This window comes from Coprinopsis cinerea (genome assembly GCF_000182895.1).
Source record: "Coprinopsis cinerea okayama7#130 chromosome Unknown cont3.17, whole genome shotgun sequence".
Classification (NCBI taxonomy): Eukaryota; Fungi; Basidiomycota; class Agaricomycetes; order Agaricales; family Psathyrellaceae; genus Coprinopsis; species Coprinopsis cinerea.
In genome coordinates this window covers 1-23,135 of record NW_003307528.1, presented here as the reverse complement: position 1 = coordinate 23,135, position 23,135 = coordinate 1, and the positions used below count along the sequence as shown (strand labels likewise).

Sequence of the window (23,135 nt, the reverse complement as noted above, 5' to 3'; positions counted from 1 at the left end):
AAAGAAACAACCGCTGGATCCAACTGGGCGATTCTCGATACAAATCGGACGTCAAAAGCCAATGAGGTTCACAGTTATAAGGAACGTTTGTGTTATCTGTAAAGGAGAAGATCACGGACAAGTAGGGACACCTTATAACCGAGAACTACCGTGCCCACTCGTAGGAGCAGTCGGTTCACTTTTGGGGAAGGAATGGGTGGCTTGGGAGATAAAAATGGGAGAAGACGAGGTGGAGGAGTAGGGAATTAGAAGTGGAAAATGGGGCTCTCCCCGGAATCGCTTTCGTCCTTTTCTTTTCGTTAAATTTGTTGTATCAGGGTTTGTAGTAACATGCAGGGGAGTATACACGATCATCTCAGGCTAATACTCGAAAAAGGGAACACGTAAGACAGATACTGAGCATACACAAAGGTAAGTAAAGGTCTACTCACTAGAGCGACCACATAAGTAGCAAACTAAGTATATACTAAGGTAAATGGGGGTCTACTCAGCAACAACCTGGGTAGACCCCCCTCAACGTCAAATTTTACAGGACACTTTAGGGCAGGCTCGAAGGAACTTAAGAACAACACTAACTAAGCTGGGCCAGGCCCGAACCAAAAAACCTATGATCATGAACACACAAACAGCTATGAGTAGCGCCTTGGGCTGTCCTGGTACACGGGACGGTGACATCGGGGGAGTGGCGCACCCTGCTGCTGTGTGTCCGCAGGCCAGTAGTCTAAACAGAGCGAATTCTGCGGAGAGTGAAGAGCTCAGGACAGTAGGCTCCCACTCACACGTGAACGATAGTGTCCAGTCTCTGAACCAGACCCACCCGAATCGCGGAGACCGGGTTGGGGAAGCATTCGTAAGGAGGAAGAAGGTACCCAAAGGACAGAAAATGGCTATTGCATCGTTGAACATCAAAGGAAAACTAGACCACGAGAGGAAATCCAAATACAAAAGACTGGCTACTTTAATAAGACAAAGAGGATACACCATAATGGCAATACAGGAAACGAAACTCAAAGACGGCGACGCTGAAAGACTAAATAAAGAAAACCCCAGGATAATAATCAGCAGTAGCGACTTAGATGGAGTAGCAGGAGTGGCTTTCGTCCTCAACAGAGATATGATATCAGGAAAAAAGTACTCAATAGAAGAATGGATCCCTGGTAGGGCAATAGCATGAAAACAAACATATCAGAAGACCAAGAAGTACTACTAGTAAATGTATATGCCCCAATATAGCACAACAGAAGAGAACGTTCTTAACCGAACTTAAAGATAAACTAAAGGAAGCCAGGAAAGAAAACAAGCATATCATCTTGATGGGTGATTTCAACATGGTAGAAGACGTCATTGACAGACTCCCTATGAGTGACAACGACGACAGCGGATGCAAAGAAGTACTCCGTGAGTTAAAGAGACAGTGCCAAATGATGGACGGGTGGAGAGAAGAGAACCCAGACAGTAGAGGGTATACCTTCACTCAAAAGGACAGAGGAGAAGTAAGACTAGCCAGATTAGACAGGATATACGTGACGAACAACATGGCGAAACAGGCAGTGGAATGGGAAATAGAGGGGAGCGCTAATTTAAGTGACCACGAAGTAGTATCATGTGCAGTCTTGAAAACAGGACTACCCTACATCGGGAACGGAAAGTGGAAGATGAAAGAGAGTGCGCTAGGAAATAATAAAGCTTTGAAGGAGCTACACGATATCCTTAAAGTATGTGAAAGGGAGATGGAGGAAGATAGAGAAAAGGGACCCCAACAGATATGGGAAGAGACTAAGGAAAAATTAAAGAAAACAGCGAAGAGGATAGAAAAAGACTTGTGGCTAACCAAAAACAGAGCCCTCATACAACAGAGAGAAAAAGTAGAAGAGACTATAATAAAAGCAAAAAATCTGACACAGAGCGGCGATATTGGAAGAAAAGCGCGACAAGAAATCATAGAAGCGAGACTAGAAGAAAACACTCTTTTGGAGAGAAATCTAAACAAAATGAGCTGGAAAGCAAAAGCAAGATATGAAATGAAAGGGGAAAAAGGGACGAAATACTGGTTTGCCCTAAATAAAGCCAAAAACGAACAACAAGCGATAATTGCATTAGAGAGAAAAGATGGCACCCTAACCACGGAGACCAGTGAGATGGTACAAATAGCAAGCAAACACCATGCAAGTCTACAGGAAGCACCGAAGAGAGAAGACGGCGATAATGAGAAAATTCAAAAAGTAATCGACGAGATTAAAGTAGAATTGAAGGAAGAAGAGAAAGAAACCATGGACAAACCTTTTGAGAAATTGGAAATAAGGCAAACGATTAAAGAAGTGGAAAACGGAGTAGCCCCCGGGGATGATGGGATACCATACGAATTCTACAAGAAAATGCTAGAGAGAGAATCGATCCAAACGGATGACGAATACAAAGGGTCAATAACAGGCATCCTACAGAAGGTTTACAACAGCATTAAAAAGGACGGACTAAAGACAAAGTCTTTCAACAAAGGCGTGATGTTTCTACTATATAAGAAAAAAGCGAGAACAAAAATTGAAAACTATAGACCGGTAACACTCACGAACTCCGATTATAAGATAATGACCAAAATGATAGCAACGAGATTAGGAGAAGTAGTCAAAGGAATAATCCATCCGGACCAAGCTGGGTTCGTACCAGGGAGGAGCCTATACGACAATGTAAGGTTAACCGAGTACATGGTAAGCTACAGTAGGGAATTCGAGGAAAATGGATGCATAGTAGCCCTAGACCAAGAAAAAGCATACGACAAAATTGCACACGACTACCTGTGGAGAGTCCTGGAAAAATTTGGCTTCCCACCAGGTTTTATCAGAATGGTAAAGGAAATCTACAAAGACGCGGAGACAAGTGTAATGGTAAACGGGGTAAAACCAAAACCAATAGCAGTAAGTAGAGGAGTACGACAAGGATGCCCTATGTCATGCCTATTGTATAATCTAGCAATCGAACCATTGGCAATTATGTTAAGGAATAGTAAACTAAAAGGGTTTAAAATAAACGGAGCGGAAGACCCGGTGAAGGTAACTCTTTTCGCTGATGACACCATTGTGTATATGCGACAAGACGATGATTTCAAGGAACTCAACAGAGTTTTAGACGAATTCTGTGAAGCATCAACAGCAAAATTCAACTTAGAGAAAACCGAGTTCCTGCCAATCGGAACGAAAGAACATAGACAAGAGGTGATTAAGGAAAGAAGGCTAAACAAATTACCGGGAAACCAAATAGAAGCAGGAATGACAATAATAGAGGATGGGACCTCAATGAGAACTCTGGGAGCATGGATAGGAAATGAAACCAACCAAGAGCCACAGTGGAACAAAATCATGGAAGAACAAGAAAAGAGGATGGATTTGTGGGGCAAGATGAACCTTTCACTAAAAGGAAAAGAGCTAATCTTAAAGGCGATCGTTCAGTCTAAAGCTATATTCCTAGCTACGGTAAACGGAATATCAAATAGAAGGGCTGAAGAAATGAATAAGAAAATGAGAAGGTTCCTATGGAGTGGAAAAAAAGGGGCTATCAACTGGACCAGAGCGACACTGCCTCGGGAAGACGGAGGTCTAAATGTACCGGACATGAAAGCAAGAATTGATGCGATAAACATAATGTGGCTTAAGAAAATGGCAAGCCCACCAAACGAAAGACCGAGGTGGGCGTGGGTAGCTGACGAAATAATCAAGAAGAACGCAAATAAGGAAGTGAAGCTAGAAGAATCCAGTAAAGTGGACTGGGTACTACAAACATGGAAGGAATCTAAAGCGAAATGGGCTAGAATACCCCAAAGCATAAGGAATATGATTGAAGTAGGTAGGCGATATAACATGGGACTGGATGTCCAGAAAGCAAGCCAGGAGCTAAGAGAACAACTACCAGTATGGTACCACGTAACCGCAGAAGATAAATACCTGGATAACAAGAAAGCAGCACTTAAGTCACCTAGGAAGTCTAGTCTATTAGACCCTTCAATTTTCAACTTCATGGGGTCTAGTAGAGGGTCTGGAAGTGTAACCTGGGAACTCCACCTGCTCTCCAATTCCTGTTCCACCTCTTCCACCCTCCATTGGCTCCTCTCACCATCCACTGTCCGCCTTCCAATTCCTGATTTGATGCCATCAGACAGGAGTCTTGGCGGGGTGTCTGGGGTCCTCGCGTGGAAGTTGATCACTAGCGGTGGGGCACTGGTGCTGCCAGGCTAGCCTAGCATCAAATGCTACTTCTACCTCACCCTACTATATATCTATCAGTAATGTAACCATCCAACCTTCATAATTCCTTTCTATGGCTATACATTATTGGTAGGTAGACACTCTCACTATACTTGCAAGTTGCTTCAATCCTTAGTGATTACATGACCTCACTGACATAGTGCCGTATGGCATATGAGAGGGCAGCCAACCCTGCGTGAACTGTAAGAGGAGGCTTCGTGATGTACTCAGTGACATAGTACATGGACGCCTTTGTGTCCTTTCCAGAGCCGATGAATTTCACGTCGTGATTGCACTGTGTCAGAAAAGTGGCCAAAGGTGTATAATGAGTCATGCGAGCGTTGAGGCGCTTAACACTGACTCTATAGTACATGGACGCCTTTGTGTCCTTTCCAGAGCCGATGAATTTCACGTCGTGATTGCACTGTGTCAGAAAAGTGGCCAAAGGTGTATAATGAGTCATGCGAGTGTTGAGGCGCTTAACACTAACTCTTCCTGTATCATGGTCAATATCAGTCTTCTCTTTTACTAATCCATCCATCCCAAAACGACAATTTATTTGTACTATTCCAGAGTAAACAAAGGCTTATTATAAGTTTTGACATCAGTTGTGGTTTGTATTTAGCGCACCCGCTACATGACACTAGGCATGGGCACCTCCTCTGGAGTGCTTGTAGAGGTCCCGTAGAAGTTTTTCTGGGCCTTGTCAACTTCCCGTGGAAGCTTATTGTTCCTCCACAAAGCCCATCAACTCCTCTGGAATACTTGTGGACTTCCCATGGAAGTTCTCCTGGGTCTTGTCAACTTCCCGTGGAAGCTCATCTCACATCCCGCAAAGCCCATCCACTCCTCTGGAGTTTCCGTGGGAGCTCATCTCACCTCCCGCAAAGCCCATCCACTCCTCTGGAGTTTCCGTGGGAGCTCATCTCACCTCCCGCAAAGCCCATCCACTCCTCTGGAGTTCCCGTGGGAGCTCATCTCACCTCCCGCAAAGCCCATCCACTCCTCTGGAGTTTCCGTGGGAGCTCATCTCACCTCCCGCAAAGCCCATCCACTCCTCTGGAGTTCCCGTGGGAGCTCATCTCACCTCCCGCAAAGCCCATCCACTCCTCTGGAGTTCCTGTGGGAGCTCATCTCACCTCCCGCAAAGCCCATCCACTCCTCTGGAGTTCCTGTGGGAGCTCATCTCACCTCCCGCAAAGCCCATCCACTCCTCTGGAGTTCCTGTGGGAGCTCATCTCACCTCCCGCAAAGCCCATCCACTCCTCTGGAGTTCCCGTGGGAGCTCATCTCACCTCCCGCAAAGCCCATCCACTCCTCTGGAGTTCCCCGTGGGAGCTCATTAAGGGCAGCTCAGAGGTGTTGCATACAATAGATCCATACATTCAAACAGATTCAAACAAAATAGTAGTCATTTCCGAAGAGAGGTAAGAGGCAGACAGTAAGGTAGTCAGGTTATTCTAAGGCTTTCCGAAGACACAGTAAATAGATCCATACATTCAAACAGATTCAAACAAAATAGTAGTCATTTCCGAAAAGAGGTAAGAGGCAGACAGTAAGGTAGTCAGGTTATTCTAAGGCTTTCCGAAGACACAGTAAGGTAGTCAGGTTATTCTAAGGCCTTCCGAACACTCAGTAAGGTAGTCAGGTTATTCTAAGGCTCTCGAAAAACTCCATAAAGAATATGGAAAATATTCTAAGGGTTTCCGAAGCGAGTACTCACATTCTCATCCGCTTTGAAGGTCTCAGATGCCCCTGCTGTTCATAGTCTGCAGGTGTCTGGCCTTCATAAGTTTTCTGGAGGGGCCCTCCCCGTGATGGTTCTCCTCTACTAGTAGAGGTATATCCCCTACCTACAATATTGCGAGAAGGGTTGATTTGATCAAGAGGTTGGAGTGGTTGTCGCTGGTGTGCTTGAACCTCAGATTCTGCCACGTCATCTCCTCCAGCCTTTCGCTTCGGCGCTCCTTTGCCATGGATGCCTAAGAGCTTCAGAACGTGACCGACAGTTGCCTCTGTGTCGTAACCAAGGCGACTGGCCTGCTGTCCCGGCGGACGAACCACGTTGCGTGGGGAAGGCGACATGCGTGCTGGGTGCGGACGTGAGCTATGAGAGGAAGGGGAGGGCTGCACTTGAGGACGATGGGGCACACATTGGTATTCTCGATGTTCTCGGTGGTTCGACGTAGGGAAGCGGCCTTCTGGGCGGCGCGCGTCTCGATTGGGGACATTAACCGGACGAGCTACGCGTAGTTGGACATGGGGCTCTTGAGTACGCTGGCCTCCGTAAGGCCGATTGCCCGCCGCTGAGTATGCAACACCATGCCGAGGGGCGAAATTGCGCATACCCCCCTCAGGCTCGCAAGTCTGCTCGTCCTCGCAGAAGCTCCACTTGCCGTAGCTCGCGGGTCTGTCGGACTCTTGCCCATCGCTGCGCCTGTTGCAGGAATTGACTCGCACGTCGTCGTAGACGTTGTGTGGACCTTCGTAGACGTTGTGTGGACCTTCGTAGACGTTGCGTCGACCTTCGTAGTCGTTGCGTCGACCTTCGTAGTCGTTGCGTCGACCTTCGTAGTCGTTGCGTCGACCTTCGTAGTCGTTGCGTCGACCTTCGTAGTCGTTGCGTCGACCTTCGTAGTCGTTGCGCGAATCGTCGTAGTCGTTGTGTGGATCTTCATAGTCGTTGTGTGGATCTTCGTAATTGTTGCGCGAATCGTCGTAGTCGTTGTGTGGATCATTGTGGTCATGACGCGGCGGGTGGTAGTCATTGTGTGGGTCGTCGTCGTCCGAAGCGCCGAAGGTATGGCCGGACTCGTGTGGCATGTCGTGGTTCTCTTTGTGGTTGTGGTCTCCGCCCCCGCCGCTGGGAGCTCCAGACGACTCGACTGCTGTGGTATCCCTCTCCGTTGCATGCCCCAGACTCCCCAGTCCTGAGTGTTCGCTTTCCTCGAGCTTAACCTCCTTTTTCATCATGCGAGCAGACTTCGACAATTTGACCGGCCATTTTTTGAGGCTTTCTTTGATAGGGAGAGATCGATCGCGATAATCGGGGTGATTAGTGTATTTTCGGATAACAGCCTCCTTGCAGACTTCTTGAATAAACCAGCATCTCGCGTCTGAGACTCGAGCCATGACCTTGGTAACGCGGCCTGAGGCGTCGTTGGCAGTGATGATGGGGATGTTCAAGTATTCGGGATTGGTATCATCGCGTTCAATTCGACGAAGGTCTACAGCACAGGTAAGTTCAAAGTGCGGTCTACTCACAACGATAGACGTGCTTACGTTCAGGTATATCGACGATCCTCATCTTCCAACCTTCCTTTCTACCGAACATCACTTCCACCACTTCAAACGCGTTGGCCCCCCAGAGATGTTGTAGCTCAACACCCATGGTGTCTCTTCCTGGTACCGGGCAGGTCGCAGGGTATCCTTCCAACATCTTGTTCTTGCTCGCCAGGTAATCGACAAGCGCTACGTGGAATCCAGTCGCTGGCGGTTCAGATTGATCTGTGGCAACACCTGTAACGGGGAGGTGAGCGGGACCTCAACAGTTGAGCTTCAAAGAGATACTGACAGTACAGGCCTTGCTCCAAGAACCGTTTGTATCGTACGCCCCAATCACGATCATTTTCTCCCTGTTTCCTCAACCAAAACCGAACCTTGTTGAATACTGGTTCCGACATCAGAATTCTCCAATCAACCCTGCCCTTCGCAGGCTTCCGAGGAGGAAGGTTGTAGATTTCTTCAGGTATGTCTGGCTGTCGACACGCTGATTCTTCGAATAGTCCCCAAAGGGTGTCTGTTGATGGTTCTGTCTTCGTTGATCCCCCGGGGCGCTTCATAGACTTCGTCTCTTGTTTAGCCGCTTTTGGGACAGGGTCCTCGTCTGATGTTCTTGAGGCCTTACGAAGACCTAGCACCTCTGAAAGCTTTGCTTGTGAGGCCTCCATCACTCCGGTCTTCACCGCACTAGACCATCGTCTCCATTGAGCAATGAGGTTCATGCCTGGTGAATCTAAGGGTACTCACGATACTGTGATGGCAGCTCTGTCAATTGTTTGGCGAATATCGGCATCATCGTCGTCGAGGAGTTCCTCCATGAGGCTGCTGCCAACAACAACGCGAGAGACACCGGTGTATCCGGACTCGACCCCTAGCACGTAGAGAATGCCTTCCAGTTTTCCAGAGTTGGATATCCTGTTCATCTATGACACAGACTTCAGCAGGCGAATTGAATAAAATGGCAGCAGCACTTACCATCGCCTGAGATTCCTTGATGAGATGCATCACCTCCTGATCCTCCACATTGTCTGTTCGACGGCTCTTCAAAATCGTCTGGATTTGCTCGTTCCATTTCGCCACCAGCTGGTCTTTTTCCTGCTTCGACAGTTCTTTGTAGAGACGATCGTACTCGGCCTTCATATCGTCTTGGGTTGGAACTGAGAGAAACAAGAATGAGCAGCTGATTTGTTAATTGGTAGCGCGCGACTTACCTGGCCGCCCCTCCTCCTCGGCGGTGAGTTTCTCCAGTTGCCGGTACTTATTCCATGGCTGAGGCTTTCGACTTGAATCTGGGTGACGGTCGTAGCCCATCAGCGCCAAAAAACCCTCTGGCGATTTTCCGGTGATATATGCGCCGTATTCAACGATATCCCGACATTCGGCTGCTACCTCTCTGGCGGATTGTTCTCGGCTGAATGCTGGTAGCGGCGGGGCGTAGCGTTCAGGGGCAATGTCGGTCTCCCGCAAGTTTCGAATGGGCGAAGGAGCTCTAGCAGGGGCTTTGCCCTTGCCTTTGGATTCAGTTAAACCCTGCAATGATTCTGACTCATTGTCTCCTCTGGGTTCGCTCGGGCTGCTACGCCTGCTGCGATTGTGTCTCCGTTGTTGCCTGACGGTTTCGGAGTAGCTCGATCCTTCGTCACTCGACTCTTGCAGGTGATGTTCGTCCTTGTCTTCGTCTCCCTGCTCCTCTCCTCCTTCACCCAGTTGCTCCCCCCCTTCTTCACCACCCTCCACGAAAGGATCATCGGGATCCATTCCAGCAGGGACCGGGGACAGCCGGGCAGGGCTCTCAACCTCGTTGTGGTCACCGATCTCGTCCCCAGTAATTGGTGAGGAATAGCGATCGTATGGTTGGGTGTCGGGCTGGTCTTCATCGACGTCCATTTCGTCCATCTCCATTTCTTCCACCTCCATTTCTTCCACCACTTCAGCCATCTCCTCACCACCTTCGTCAACATCTCCGTTGGAGTGTATCCCTTCTACCTCGTCGTAGCCAGCCTGATGACATGCATCGCCTCCATTAGGCTTTCCTCGACTTGTGGGGATGGAGTAGCGAAAGCCGAGAGGGGAACCTGGGCGGCCATGCTTCGGTCGACCATCGGGGGCTTCGATTTGGAGGAGCAGCGTCGAGTTAGCACGAATTGCGCGGAATATATCCTTTTCAATGTCCATTAAGGTCATGCTGATAGGAGCCTGGGGAGCTGTGTAACCTTCGGGAAGTTGCTCCCGCTGCCGAGAGACGCAGTTGTACCAAGATACGATAGTGATATACTTCTGCAGCGCAGCCATCCTCTCGCCTTGGTTTCCCTTGCCCAGAAAGCCAACGCCGGAAGTATGATAGCCTTGTGGCCACTGGCGACCATAGTAAAAGTGCACTGGCTCATCGGGGCCGGGAATACGCGAAGCGGGCGGGAGCTTCAGCTGCAAAATGTCTCCGGTTGGCTTCTCCATTGAACTGAGGGCGTGGTCTGGAACTGTCCTGGTTCGTTGGTACTCATAGCCAAATAACTCCCATTCATCATCTAAAGTAAATTCAGTCATTGTGCAGATGATCGCGGGCGTGGGTCACTTACCCCATGCCTTGTACCTGTGGAACGGCTGCTTCTCAGGGCGCGGTGAACTTCGGAGGCGAAGACGGCCAGATGGTCCAGGAGTCGGAGAAGACGGTATAACAAAGGAATCAACAGTGTCATCCCTTCAACGACATCAGTCTCAAAATTAACGACTGAAGAAGTCTAACACACCTTTTCAGGGCTTCTCCTCGGGAGTCAGCGGTCGCGAACTTGGTGGGAGCTGCCTTGGACAGCATTCCCGAGACCTGTCGAGCCGCGCTTGTTGGTTCCTTCCCGTCTGCTGTGTTGAGACCCTCGTTCCTAGCCTTCTTCTTGGAGTTGCGATTGCTCTGCTCATTGCCGTGGTTCGTCTGCTTGGCCTTCATGGCCTTCGCCTGGTCCCCGTCCTCAGAGCTATTGACCATCTTGCCTTGGCTGGTGGCGGAGAGCTCACGACGGTCATGCTTCGTGTCATGCTTCGTCCCAGAGGATTCAGGTTGCGGCTCGAGGGGGGAGCTACCCTCAGGAATAACTGGGAGACGGTCAGGAGAGTGTAAGTTGGCGATGGTGGCATAGGTCTCCTTGCGGCTCGAGGAACCGGATGCGCCCCGGGTTCGTGAAACCTTCGCGTTTGTGTTGGTTTTCTTGCCGGCCTTGAGGGTTGATACATGGGGCACTAGGACGAAAGGACGGGGCGGAACTGGGAGACGCTTGGGAGCTGGTTGAATAGAAGCTGACGCTTGGGTGTTGCGGGTGTTGCTGGAATTGAGTAAAAAAAGAAAACAATCCGTCAGCATCAAACTGTGAAAAACGAGACATGTATAAATAGGACGGTTCGAAATGAAAGCGGTGCTTCTGGCAGGGCTACTGGAAACAATGGCAGCATAACGTTTCGTTAAATGCTCCAAAAGTCACCAGGGAGGCATGACGTTGCGTCAAATGCACTCCACAGCACAACCTTTGGTTAAGTGCTACGCCAATATGGTTGGGGCGAGGAAGGTGCGAACAGAGGGGAAGAGGTTGAGGCATAACGTTGCGTTAAATGTCTCAAGTCCACATCCACCACCAAGCGGCACGACGTTGCGTCAAGTGCGCGCTGCGGCACAACCTCTGGTTAAGTGCCACCTCAGCTGTCAGCGAATGGGAGGGGGAAAGGAATGGGAATGGGAATGGGAGAGAGTTATGGGTGACGTGGGATCTGTAGTACCTGCAAGACCGATCCCATGCAGACTGAACGAGGGATTGCTGTCGAACCCTCGTTTTCCTCGCGGGCTGTATAAGGAGATTCAACGTTAGAAGATGCGAAGATGCATTCGAAGGAAAGTAAGGGCCTACTCTGTGCTTGCCATCCCGGCCAGTCTGAATCCATCCCTCTTCGTTGGGGTCGACAGGTTGTTCGCCTGTTTCTCGACTAGCACTGCGAGTCCTGGCCATAGAGTTGAAGTCTCTCGTTGGGGTTGAAGTCCGATGGTGGTTTGTATGAGGTGTTTCGAAACGAGAGAGCTGCGAAGAGATTAGCCGACACTACCAGGCCTTTTATAGGGCCAAGTCCGCACCATCAATACAGCCAGGGAGGACCCTGAGCTAAAGCTTGAAGCGAGTCAGGCGCCTCCAACCATCTTCGTTCGAAGTTAACGAGGCGATTGATGAAAATGAAATAAGGAATGGGTGGAGGAAGCCAAAGAGCCTCTGGAGAGATGGGGTGAAAGGAGAACCGAACGAACGCTAGACGATAAAAGATGGAAGAGACAAATAAAATAAAAATAAAGGGGAGCCATGAGGGAAAAGGAGTCCAGCAAAGAGAAAAGCAAAGAGAAAACTGTACTGGCAGTCAAGCGGCTACCCTGGAATAGAGCCAGCTACATCTCAACCACGCCAGAGAAGAAATAAAAGACAAGGATGTACAGTAAAGAGAAAGCGAACAGGCGGTCAAGCGGCTACCCTGGAATAGAGGCAGCAACATCTCAACATGCCAGAGAAGAAATAAAAGACAAGGATGTACAGTAAAGAGAAAGCGAACAGGCGGTCAAGCGGCTACCCTGGAATAGAGCCAGCTGCGTCTCAACATTGCCAGATGTAAGGTAGGACGAACAAAAGGCCCAAATTCGCAGTGTTCCTGGCGAGGATCACGTTGAAGGCGAACCTTCGTACGACTGTAACACAACGAATGATGATAGGTGGTTGTTTAAGCCATTCAACGTAAGTTCAAAGGTGAATTGGACGATTCAACGCGAGTTCAAATATAAAACGCGACGACCTTTGGTCAAGTCACAACAATAAGACTCCAAGCGCCAAAGCCACAACGTTTCGTTAAGTGGCTCAGAAACTATAGAGACTATCATCGCTGTAAAAAGCCACAACGTTGCGTTAAGTGGCGGTCGGGAGATGAAGCCAAGGAGTAGGTTTATGTGGGTGGAACGAAGGATGGTTTGAGAGGTAAATGACGGGTGCTTCAATACAAGGCGGCTTCAGAAGGTCAGAGGTCCGAGAAAAGGTTGATAAAGATGAAGGACTGAGATGACCTCTGGTCAAATCTCAGTTCAAGGAGGGGAAGTAAAGTGGGGAAAGACACAACGTTGCGTTAAGTGTCATTTGCCCCAGCACGTAGCGACGACGTTGCGTCAAGTCGCAGAGGAGAAGACTGTGTACCACCCAACTACCGTCCCAGGCGTCAAAAACGCGCGAAAAAGGCGGACGAGCTCTTGTAGTTGCTTTTCGAGCTGGCCTGGAGGGCGTTATGCAACGTGGTGGTTGTGCGACGTGATCGTCACTCGACGTGGTGGTTATCGAAAGGGTAACGAGAGCAGGAGGCACCCTGAGAGAAGTCGAGCGAACACGATGGCGGCATATCCGATCGCGGAGTGATAAGATAGACTTACCTCTCTCTTTCCTCTACGTCTATTTGGCCCACACTCGATTAACACGTCCCTAAAATGGCCAGGGTATGGAAGGAGAGGCTTAAACGACGAGGTGAGGTACGAGGAGGAGAGAGGGATAGAGGGAGGTTATCGGTCGCGTAACGGTGTTAGGGTCATTTGTTGGTCGCGGGAGCGTGAGACGCGATGACTTAGCACACGAGTCGTGATGGCAGCTGACTCACGCTCTCAGAGAGGACCGCCATCATCGTTTCTCCTCGCGCCGTCAAGTTAGTATCTGTCTCCTCAAAGCATATCAAAACGTCGGGTCTAAGGTAAGCATAACTCAGCTGGCTTACTCCGTGTGTCATGTCCCCTCCGCCCTCCATCCTCTCTACCCTCACGACCCCTTCTCCTTTCCACGTTCGTCCGTTTTCTTCGAGCACTTAACCCAAGGTTGTGCTTGGAGAAGGATATCACGATAGACTCCCGCGATTGCACTTAACGAAACGTTGTGCTATCGAGGGATCTATCTTCTGCAAAGCACTTCACCAAAGGTGGTGCTTCGATCTGCCCTCACCCGCCGAACTTCACCTAAGGTGGTTTGGGGTTAGCTGAGGGCAGTGATACCGTATCTCCGCGTGTTTAACACGCGCTGTATTGACTTTATTTGCTTTATTATAGGTATCGTTGATTGTGGACGTACATCATAAAGAATGCCTAAAGATCCTCCTCCCGTGTATGAGCCGTATATGCGGCCAGTGAACAAGGACGGTAAAAGTGAGCAAGATCGATTGGATTTCCATGGAGGCCTTCTAACTAGCTTCAGGGTCATGGTATGCCAGCGACATTATGGTCTACTACATCCTTCCCGAACCCTTGAAGCCCGATGAAGTCGTCAGTCGAGCCGGCGATCTCAAGCTCGACCGCACCAAGGCCTATTACTGGGTGGCTGGAAGTCCCAACGTCGATTGGATCCCATTCATTCCTAAGGGCTGGCGCGTTGTACAAGCGAGGGCGGATGGGAGATATGGAGAAGACGACCGCACTCAGTATCCTATCTACGCTGTCGACGGATACCTGTACACGGCAGCCATGCCTACCGACGTCCCCGAGCGCCCTCTCCTCAAGTTCACGCCTTATCCTTCCGACTGCCCCTTGATCTCCAGCTACGATTCTTCCTGCGAGGTCCGGATGTTGAAGCCTGGCGTGTTGGAGAGATATCGAAGATACAGGGACGACTACGCGAGGATTGCGCGCGACTATCTCAAGGAGAGAGAGAAGTTGGGCAGGGGAGCAGAAAACAGCACATTTCTCAAAGCGATGGTCACACATATGGACGATCTTCTCATGCGACTCGAAACCTGCCCGATGACCTACAAAGAGCTTCTACTCGCCAACGCCGAATTCCAATGCGCGTGCCTCGACATCCACGCCTGGGTGGATTTCATGACGATCTTTCTCCCTCGCACCCAGGGCGTGTTGGAACCAGGAGAACGCCCTCCGGAGGTCGACACCAATCGTATGGGGGCCATCACGGAAGATTGGCTTATGGCACAGCGATTGTACAGGATGGGACTCCCGTGCTTTTATCTCCAGCCGTCGTTTAGAGTGCTCAAGCATGGACCAGCACGCAACTGTGTGTTACACGGCGCCGTACACCCAAGACAGCCGACGATCGTTCTTGACCACTACAAGGAGGGTCTCGTGGTGTCGCCTTATCCCCCCATCGCTGAAGGAACCCCGTCGCCAGAGCTGTACAGACCGACGCAGCGACTGGGTTGTGCTATGATCGATCTGCGCCTTCCAAGCGGACGAGGGGCCATAGGTCCTGATGGGTATCCTCGCCAACCGACCCGAGTCAATGCGGCCCTCCAACCCCAGCATCTCGCGACCTTCTCTCCATTCACACGTCATCTCGCCCAAGGCAGCGCAGCGTCGGCATCCCAGGAAGCATCCGGTTGGTGTTTTCATTCCTCTGCCAGTAAAACTGTGTTCTAATGAATCTCCAGCCTCCCCTTCCACTCAATCAAACCGAGTCGTCGTATTCACCAGATCATCGTCAAGTTCATCAACATCGACAGGCCCGTCTAGTTCCAGCCAGCCTTTATCGACCAGATCGTTATCAAGCTCGTCGATTTCGCCAACCCTCTCTACTGCTAGCCATCCGATAGGATCGAAAACCTCGACGTCAGCGCGATTGGAAAGGCGCGAATTACTCCCGCCCCTCAACGAGTCGCAGTTGGAACGATTCAAATCCATCTGTATTCCTTTCTGGCCTCAGCCCGTAGATGCATGGCAGGCAGCACTCAAGGCCGTGGACGTGAAGCAGCCTCGCTATCGCCGCGAAGGTTGGAAGTTGGGCTTTGGAGTCCCTGATCCCATTATGTTGGCGAGGGCAGATGATCGGGCGACTCTCGTTTTAGCTTGGCTTTTGGCTCGACCTCATCAACTCAACTCGCTTTTCAAAGCGACAGGGACTATCGGGTACGCATCGGAAGGAGAAGCTCCCGAGCTGACGTCAGACCTGTGGCGAGGGTTCTTCCATCGTCTTAAAAGTGCCTTGTCGAGAAAGCAAGTTCTTCCACCCGCCGACGAAACAATCAACGTGAAGCGGATCGTCCAAAACCCACCGAAGCCTAATGCACCGCCCCAAGCAAAGAAAGGTGTTCCTATCTCGAGAGTGCTGCCTCCATTCCTTCCTCAAAAGCCAGTAGCCGCCTCGTTACCGGCCTTACCACCGTCGCTTCCCAGCAAGCCGATCACCCAAACGTCAAAATCCGCACGACTGTCGTCACACCAGTCCTCTTCCTCTTTGCAATCGCCTCTTGCGTCTTCCTCGTCTTCGCCTTCATCCACACCTTCATCGTCACACTCCCAGCCACCCTCTAAGTCGAAGGAGATTTGTCGGCCAATTGCGCATTTCGACAGATTGCTGCAGATTGCTTCGTCGACTTCCACTCTCAGCTATGGGAGTTTGAGCGTGGAGCTCCAAACTGATGCCGTCGCCAGCGCCCTTACGGAAGGATTGGTTGCGGAGGTGATATGGGAACTGCACGAGACCAACTGGCGTCTCGAATTACTTTTCATGGATCGAACGAAGGCGCCCTCCAAATGGCCTCCCGGTACGACACAAGAAGATACGCAGGCTCGTTGGGAGAGAGACCAACAAGTTCGGTCTATTTTCGGATTAGCCTTGGGAGAAGACGATGTCACTGCGGTCACTCCGACATATGTCGTCTACGAAATTCCGAATTCCGATGGTTTCTGGTCTTCGAGCGATTGGCGGATCCGTCGAACAGGCGTTCGCCGCTTGGTAAAACTCATGAAAGACTGGGACGGTTGTCCAACGGACATTAAAGGAGGGCTTCCGGATAGTGATTTACGCTATTACCTGCAGGCTGAGCAACGAGTCCTGGGTTATTACTGCACGGCGTTCTTTGAGGAGTTTGGAAGGGCCCCGGTTGTTCCTTGCCGCCTACCCCAAGTATCTCTCCATCGCGACCATCCGCTCTCCCTTCGTCCACGTGCAACAACGTCATCAACATCGTGATTAAGGTGAGCGCTGCCATGCTTTTCCCAATCGATTCCATCTGACAACGGGCCAGGCACTGACTTGCGTGGTGAGCTGATTACCGATACGGGAAATCTTATCACTGACATCGATTTGTCCGACATTGCCAGATGATTTTATGTGTGCGTTTTGGAGGCATGCGTTACCAGGTTCTTTTCGTATCGTTCTTCTATTTTGCAATCACTTTTTCTATTTGTATGAGTAATTAATTGATTCCTTGCTTGCCTTGACCTGGCTGGATGATGCACATGAGTCACAGGAAAATACCCATGCAACGTCTTTTCACTTTAGTTGCTTCCTTCCTTCCACTACCAAAGCAACCCACTAATCTTCCTTGTCTTAGATTTTTGCATGAAGAAACTAGCCAAGGTGGAAACGAAAGCTCGTCGACCGTACGGCACTTCCTCTCTGCGCTTGAAGACACGGGTGGACGTCATGGCGCCCTCGGGAAATTACCGCCAAAGCGCAACCCGCAGGTCGGTGGCTTGGACGCCGCCTAGGCGGAAGTCGGTGTCACCTAGGAAGTCCAGATCGCCTGTCAAACGAGATCCCAAGCACATCGTTCAGTTTCGAAGATGGGTCGATTGGCTCATACCTGCGATAATTCCTCATTATCTTCACCTTCTTCGGATTACGGACAACCTCAGAGACATGTCAGGGGTGATGCCTTGTTGCGCATGCGGTCCTAACGCTCCTCAGTGCCGTGTTCTAGCTATTTTCCAAAATCGTAAGCATACTTTCATCAGTGTCTCGTTTGGAGTTCGTCATTACGCTGACCACAGGTGTCGAAGAGGTTTTTGCTTGTAATTGTTCGCCGGGGGTCCAACTCGTCCAAATGGGCTTGTTTCCCTCATCACCCAAACGTCCAGCCCTCGCCGTCGATATTCGAATGCTCGACTTCATCCACGAACTGTACGCTCGCTCGGCGTTGAACCTATCGGCTTGGTCAGGATCCTTAGAAGCATGCCTCGCTCGTCAAGGATATCCGATCAAAGGTCAAGACGTTTTACGCAGGAAGATGGCCTCCACGGTGAAGTGGTACAACTACATGGTTGCCCAGAAGGAGGCCGTGATTGATAGCGTGGTGTGGAATGCTTCCCGGGACTCGCTTCAAGTGTTCAATGGGGAATCAGCTTGGCGGGAGGGGGAGGACGTCTGCGGGGAAGATCTAGCGTTTGACGCGATAGAGGATCAGGATAACGATTGGGAAGATGTTGGGTTGGATGAGCCGTCTCGTTATCTTCAAGACCGATGTCCCTTGTGTTTCAGCTCTCGCCGAGGTACTCGTGAATGCCAGTAAGTCTTTCTTATCTTGAACTTTGTCTATGATTGAAGAATGGTCAGATCAGAGGTTATCCTCTGCTTGGATGCAAACTTTACACAGAAGCGACGAAATCCAGCACGCGGAGAGGACCGAAGCCCACCGTTAATTCACCCCTTCTCAGTATTCCTTTTACAAGAGGAAGTTTCGAAAGCCAAGGCATATGTGGAGGGCCTTCGGCCATCGGAGTCGAGAGGAGCAACAGGGCCAGCAAGGACCAAACCCAACACAGGCGCAGAAGAAGATTCAGTCGATTCTGGTATGCGCGTGCCTAACTCGGTCCTCGATGGTTGTTTGGAGTCTTTCACCGCCGCCGACGAAAAACGAACGAAGGCCAGCACTCGCCTATTCGCAGATACGGGACTGATGGCACTCCTATGTCGCCATGATAGGCCTTTGTGGCTGGTTAACATGATGTCCGCAGGGGAAAGGCAGTACTACGCCATTGCACTGCTTCTCAAGTTTTTCTCCCATGTTCCGGATGACATGACACTCGGCCTTCTTTACGATGTAGCCTGCCAGCTCCATCGCAGCTGTATGAAATGGGGTTTTCTAAAGGAGTATCACCCCCGAATACGCTGGAGCGTCTCTGTATTCCATGCGTACGGGCATCAGTGGGCCTGTCAGCTCATCTACCATCCACGCAAATGCGATGGATTCGGGTTATCAGATGGGGAGGGTTGTGAACGCTTTTGGGCTGCAATCAAAATACTTATACCGGCGTTACGTGTGTCTGGGGTGCGTGCTTTGATTTGATACGAAGTGAGGTTTGCTAACCGGGTATGTCGGACAGTACCATCAACGACTGTTTGCAATCGACGGACTGGTGGCATATCTCAACGCGAAATCACTTCGTTCTTTGGGACGTTGGCTGGGCCGGAAGTGGGACCATTGTCAGAAGAAGAAGGCAGAAGGAGCGACATTGATAAACAAGTCTGGTTGTCCGAGAGAGGTGTTATCGAAGTACTGGGAGGAGCAAGTAGAAAGCCAGACTAAACCGCTGGCGAAGGCCTCAGAACATGCAGCCAAGCGTGCGGTGAAGGAGATACTGGCGCTGGTCAAGCATCGGGATGGCTTGAAGGTGCAGATGGCCAAGATTACCCGACAAATTCGCCGCAACGACACGACAGTCGAAATGGACATGGAGGACCTCGTCACTCTATCGCTCTCGCTAACCACGAAGATAAATGAACTTAACGAAACAATCGCAAATCGTCGGCGTGCACTAGGCGCTTCGGCCAAAGACAGTCTAGATCGGTTGTCCAAGAGCGACTTCGTGAAGAATCGCCTCAATGCTGCGGCACTGAAAAGTCGCATTTGCAATAAACTTCGAGGGCGCAAGTTTGAACTGGAGCGATTGGACAGAGCAAGCCGAAACCCAAGCTCAACCGGTACGTTTACCCAGTAACGAGAGATGAATGTTATGTTGATCATTATTAGACAATAAATTACAGGCTCAAATCCAGGCCCAAGTGTCGCGACACGAACCAAATATCCTCAAGCTGGTAAAGCGGTACAACGACACAGTTGGTGTCATGGAGTCGCTGATACAGCAACGCAAGGCCCCGCGCAACGCAATCGTTCCAAAGCGCATTCCTAAGGAGCGTCTGTTTACTCTTGACGTGGATGACCCCATTTGGGATATGCGAGGGTTGGACGACGACGACGACGGAAAAGCACCACCGTGGCTAGCTGACGATGCTGTGATACATGGAATCCGTGGACACCTGGTAGTTTTGCGATGTGAAGAGGAGGAGGAAAGGTTGGTCGAGGAGCGGCAACATCTTCAACAATGGTCTCGGTCAGTGTGGAAGGGATTGCAAACGGCCTTGGCACTGGTGTCCAACGACGATTTACGCTGGGCGCTTGTTAATCGTCAGAATGACTTGCTCAGCTTGATCATGGAGTGGTCGAAAGATGTGGTAAGGATTCCTGGTGATGACGGCGATGGATGGGGCCCCACGGAGCGGGAGTTAAGAACTCACATTTACCGTGTATCGCAGCAGGAGTTCGCGTTCAATGTGGGATTCGACAAAGTTGTAACATGTCAAGACAACGATCATGATGACTTGGCATTGGAGGACGACGAAGATGAATGGTACATTGAGGGAGATGATGAGCTTTTGGAGGTGGTCGATGGGATGTATTTAGGAGAGCTGTATGGACAGGACACCTATGATGATATGGAAGACACACTGTAGATACATTTGAATTTGATTAGTGGGTTGGAAGTGAACCAGAAAAGGAAGTTGTGAAGTCGAAGTTGAGTAAGTGGGAGAACTTCCACGGGAAGTCCACAAGCATTCCAGGGGAGTGGATGGGCGATGAGCTTCCACAGGAAGTCTACAAGCACCTCAGAGGAGTGGATGGGCTTTGCGGGAGGTGAGATGAGCTCCCACGGGAACTCCAGAGGAGTGGATGGGCTTTGCGGGAGGTGAGATGAGCTCCCACGGGAACTCCAGAGGAGTGGATGGGCTTTGCGGGAGGTGAGATGAGCTCCCACGGAAACTCCAGAGGAGTGGATGGGCTTTGCGGGATGTGAGATGAGCTTCCACGGGAAGTTGACAAGACCCAGGAGAACTTCTACGGGACCTCTACAAGCACTCCAGAGGAGGTGCCCATGCCTAGTGTCATGTAGCGGGTGCGCTAAATACAAACCACAACTGATGTCAAAACTTATAATAAGCCTTTGTTTACTCTGGAATAGTACAAATAAATTGTCGTTTTGGGATGGATGGATTAGTAAAAGAGAAGACTGATATTGACCATGATACAGGAAGAGTTAGTGTTAAGCGCCTCAACACTCGCATGACTCATTATACACCTTTGGCCACTTTTCTGACACAGTGCAATCACGACGTGAAATTCATCGGCTCTGGAAAGGACACAAAGGCGTCCATGTACTATAGAGTCAGTGTTAAGCGCCTCAACGCTCGCATGACTCATTATACACCTTTGGCCACTTTTCTGACACAGTGCAATCACGACGTGAAATTCATCGGCTCTGGAAAGGACACAAAGGCGTCCATGTACTATGTCACTGAGTACATCACGAAGCCTCCTCTTACAGTTCACGCAGGGTTGGCTGCCCTCTCATATGCCATACGGCACTATGTCAGTGAGGTCATGTAATCACTAAGGATTGAAGCAACTTGCAAGTATAGTGAGAGTGTCTACCTACCAATAATGTATAGCCATAGAAAGGAATTATGAAGGTTGGATGGTTACATTACTGATAGATATATAGTAGGGTGAGGTAGAAGTAGCATTTGATGCTAGGCTAGCCTGGCAGCACCAGTGCCCCACCGCTAGTGATCAACTTCCACGCGAGGACCCCAGACACCCCGCCAAGACTCCTGTCTGATGGCATCAAATCAGGAATTGGAAGGCGGACAGTGGATGGTGAGAGGAGCCAATGGAGGGTGGAAGAGGTGGAACAGGAATTGGAGAGCAGGTGGAGTTCCCAGGTTACACTTCCAGACCCTCTACTAGACCCCATGAAGTTGAAAATTGAAGGGTCTAATAGACTAGACTTCCTAGGTGACTTAAGTGAAAGCAGCAAGATGTCTAAGAAACAATCATGGTATCAAGACCGTAGGAGACCTCCGGTGGGACACTGGGAACCAAAACTGCCAAAACGCACCTGCGTGCGCGGCAATGAAGGACGCGCTGATGAGTAGGGTATCAAACAAAATGAACCCGACACTACAGACACCACGAAAAGATGGACTAGACATGACACCAAGAACAAAAAAGAAAGAGAAATCCAAGGACCTGAAATCAGAAGGGAGAAGAGTAGACCCAAATGTAACAGAAACGGGACACCCAAGGAAAGCGATAAGGATATTTACAAAGGGCCAAAAATATATCACAGGGAAGGAAGAGAGATTAACAACTCGCCCGGCCAGGAGAATGAAAGGATCAAGACATACTTGGACTGTGTCCATAACAGTCAAAAAACAACTATCACACGACGGAAGCACTATACAAGTGGGAATAGCGAGAGACGGAACGACAAAGTCAACAGAAGGATACTACTTTAAATATGACGGAAACGTAGAAGGAGGAGAAATCTTAGCCATAAGGGAACAAATAGAAGCCAAAGGAGAGATCACGATCAGAACCCAAAATAAGAGGATCATAGAGGTTTTAACGGACAAACTAGAAGAGATAGAAGACTCCGATTGGGTAGACATGGAAAATGTAAGAGAATGGAAAAGCCTAGTAAGCACAATAAGAAGAAAGGGCAATGCAGTACACTTCGAGTGGATTACTAAGGACACAAGGACCCATTTGGACGAGATTGCTAAACGGGAAATGGAAAGAGAAGACCTACCAGTGAGAGAACCAAACCATAAGACATACAATAGGTTCGTACGAAGTGGAGCCCGCCTGAGCTCCTTAACACAAAAAATGGCCTACAAATTGGTTATCAGGGAAAGAGAACAGAAAGAGAGAACAAGACGGGAAAAAGAAACAGAGGGAACGAGAAGAGAAATGGGATGGGACAAATCAAGCGAAAGAACCATAAGAACAAGCCTATGGAAAGGTCCTTTCACGAACAAGCATAGCGATTTCATCTGGAAAATAAGGAACGATCGAGTAAAATGTGGTAAATTCTTCCTGCACATGCCCGGTTGGGAAGATAAGGCGTACTGCACCTGTGGAGATATCGAGTCAGTAGAACATATCGTCTTGAAATGCAGAGACAATAGGTGCGAGGAAGCATGGAACATGGCCGGACAGCTATGGGAAAGAGCACATGGGAAGGAGAATTTCAAGAAACCCACAATTGCCACCATTGAAGCCATACCAGTAGTAACCATAAAAAAGGATGGGAAGGAATCCAAGGAGATGACAGAAATGTACAAAGTACTAATAATGGAGACAGTGTGGGCACTGTGGTGTCAACGTAATAGAAGAACCTTTGACAATAGCTTCACAACTGGGAAATAACAGGGAAATCGGTACTGGACAAGATAAACGATAGGGTAACGATAGACATTTTCAAATTAAAACTGAGCGATGCATGGCACGTAGATAAGGAAAAAACCAAGGCGAAATGGGGGAATCTAGTAAGGGAGGAAAACAACGAACTGGTACCCCAAGTATTGCCCTAAAAGGTCTAAATGTTAACCCGGGGGGTCCACCGTCGAGGTGGTGAGGCCCAAAGTGGGGCTTTCCTGGGGTTACTGGAGATCGAGCCAGTTTCTGCCGGGCCACTAAAAGAGGGATTTTAGAGGGACGGTCCCTCACTCGATCAGCTTCAACACGCCGATCGGTCAGGCTGTATGCTTTTGCTCTCTGCCCCGG

The 23,135-nt window shown here is 49.8% G+C and overlaps 5 protein-coding genes across 5 annotated transcripts; 4 read left to right on the top strand and 1 right to left on the bottom strand.

Annotated features, from left to right (window-relative positions):
* Positions 1 to 5,013: 5,013 nt before the first annotated feature.
* Positions 5,014 to 5,610, top strand: CC1G_12786 (hypothetical protein; the record flags this gene model as incomplete). Its single annotated transcript, XM_001841414.2, has 1 exon — positions 5,014 to 5,610. One exon carries the CDS (start codon positions 5,014 to 5,016, stop codon positions 5,608 to 5,610), a length of 597 nt encoding a protein of 198 aa, XP_001841466.2.
* A 344-nt stretch (positions 5,611 to 5,954) lies between these two features.
* On the bottom strand, positions 5,955 to 11,506 carry CC1G_12785 (hypothetical protein; the record flags this gene model as incomplete). The annotated part of the gene is made up of 10 exons (XM_001841413.2): positions 5,955 to 7,462; positions 7,518 to 7,754; positions 7,810 to 8,204; positions 8,265 to 8,440; positions 8,493 to 8,674; positions 8,729 to 10,042; positions 10,094 to 10,215; positions 10,265 to 10,831; positions 11,280 to 11,344; positions 11,408 to 11,506. 10 exons carry the CDS (start codon positions 11,504 to 11,506, stop codon positions 5,955 to 5,957), a joined length of 4,665 nt encoding a protein of 1,554 aa, XP_001841465.2.
* A 2,137-nt stretch (positions 11,507 to 13,643) lies between these two features.
* CC1G_12784 (hypothetical protein) lies at positions 13,644 to 16,480 on the top strand (the record flags this gene model as incomplete). Its single annotated transcript, XM_001841412.2, has 3 exons — positions 13,644 to 13,707; positions 13,757 to 14,887; positions 14,940 to 16,480. The coding sequence occupies 3 exons, from the start codon at positions 13,644 to 13,646 to the stop codon at positions 16,478 to 16,480; spliced, it is 2,736 nt and encodes a 911-aa protein (XP_001841464.2).
* Positions 16,481 to 17,390: 910 nt separating this feature from the next.
* On the top strand, positions 17,391 to 20,023 carry CC1G_12783 (hypothetical protein; the record flags this gene model as incomplete). Its single annotated transcript, XM_001841411.2, has 4 exons — positions 17,391 to 17,797; positions 17,846 to 18,560; positions 18,616 to 19,213; positions 19,263 to 20,023. The coding sequence occupies 4 exons, from the start codon at positions 17,391 to 17,393 to the stop codon at positions 20,021 to 20,023; spliced, it is 2,481 nt and encodes an 826-aa protein (XP_001841463.2).
* Positions 20,024 to 20,292: 269 nt separating this feature from the next.
* CC1G_12782 (hypothetical protein) lies at positions 20,293 to 22,942 on the top strand (the record flags this gene model as incomplete). Its single annotated transcript, XM_001841410.2, has 6 exons — positions 20,293 to 20,308; positions 20,599 to 20,940; positions 21,201 to 21,224; positions 21,373 to 22,192; positions 22,259 to 22,734; positions 22,782 to 22,942. The coding sequence occupies 6 exons, from the start codon at positions 20,293 to 20,295 to the stop codon at positions 22,940 to 22,942; spliced, it is 1,839 nt and encodes a 612-aa protein (XP_001841462.2).
* Between the last annotated feature and the right edge of the window lie 193 nt (positions 22,943 to 23,135).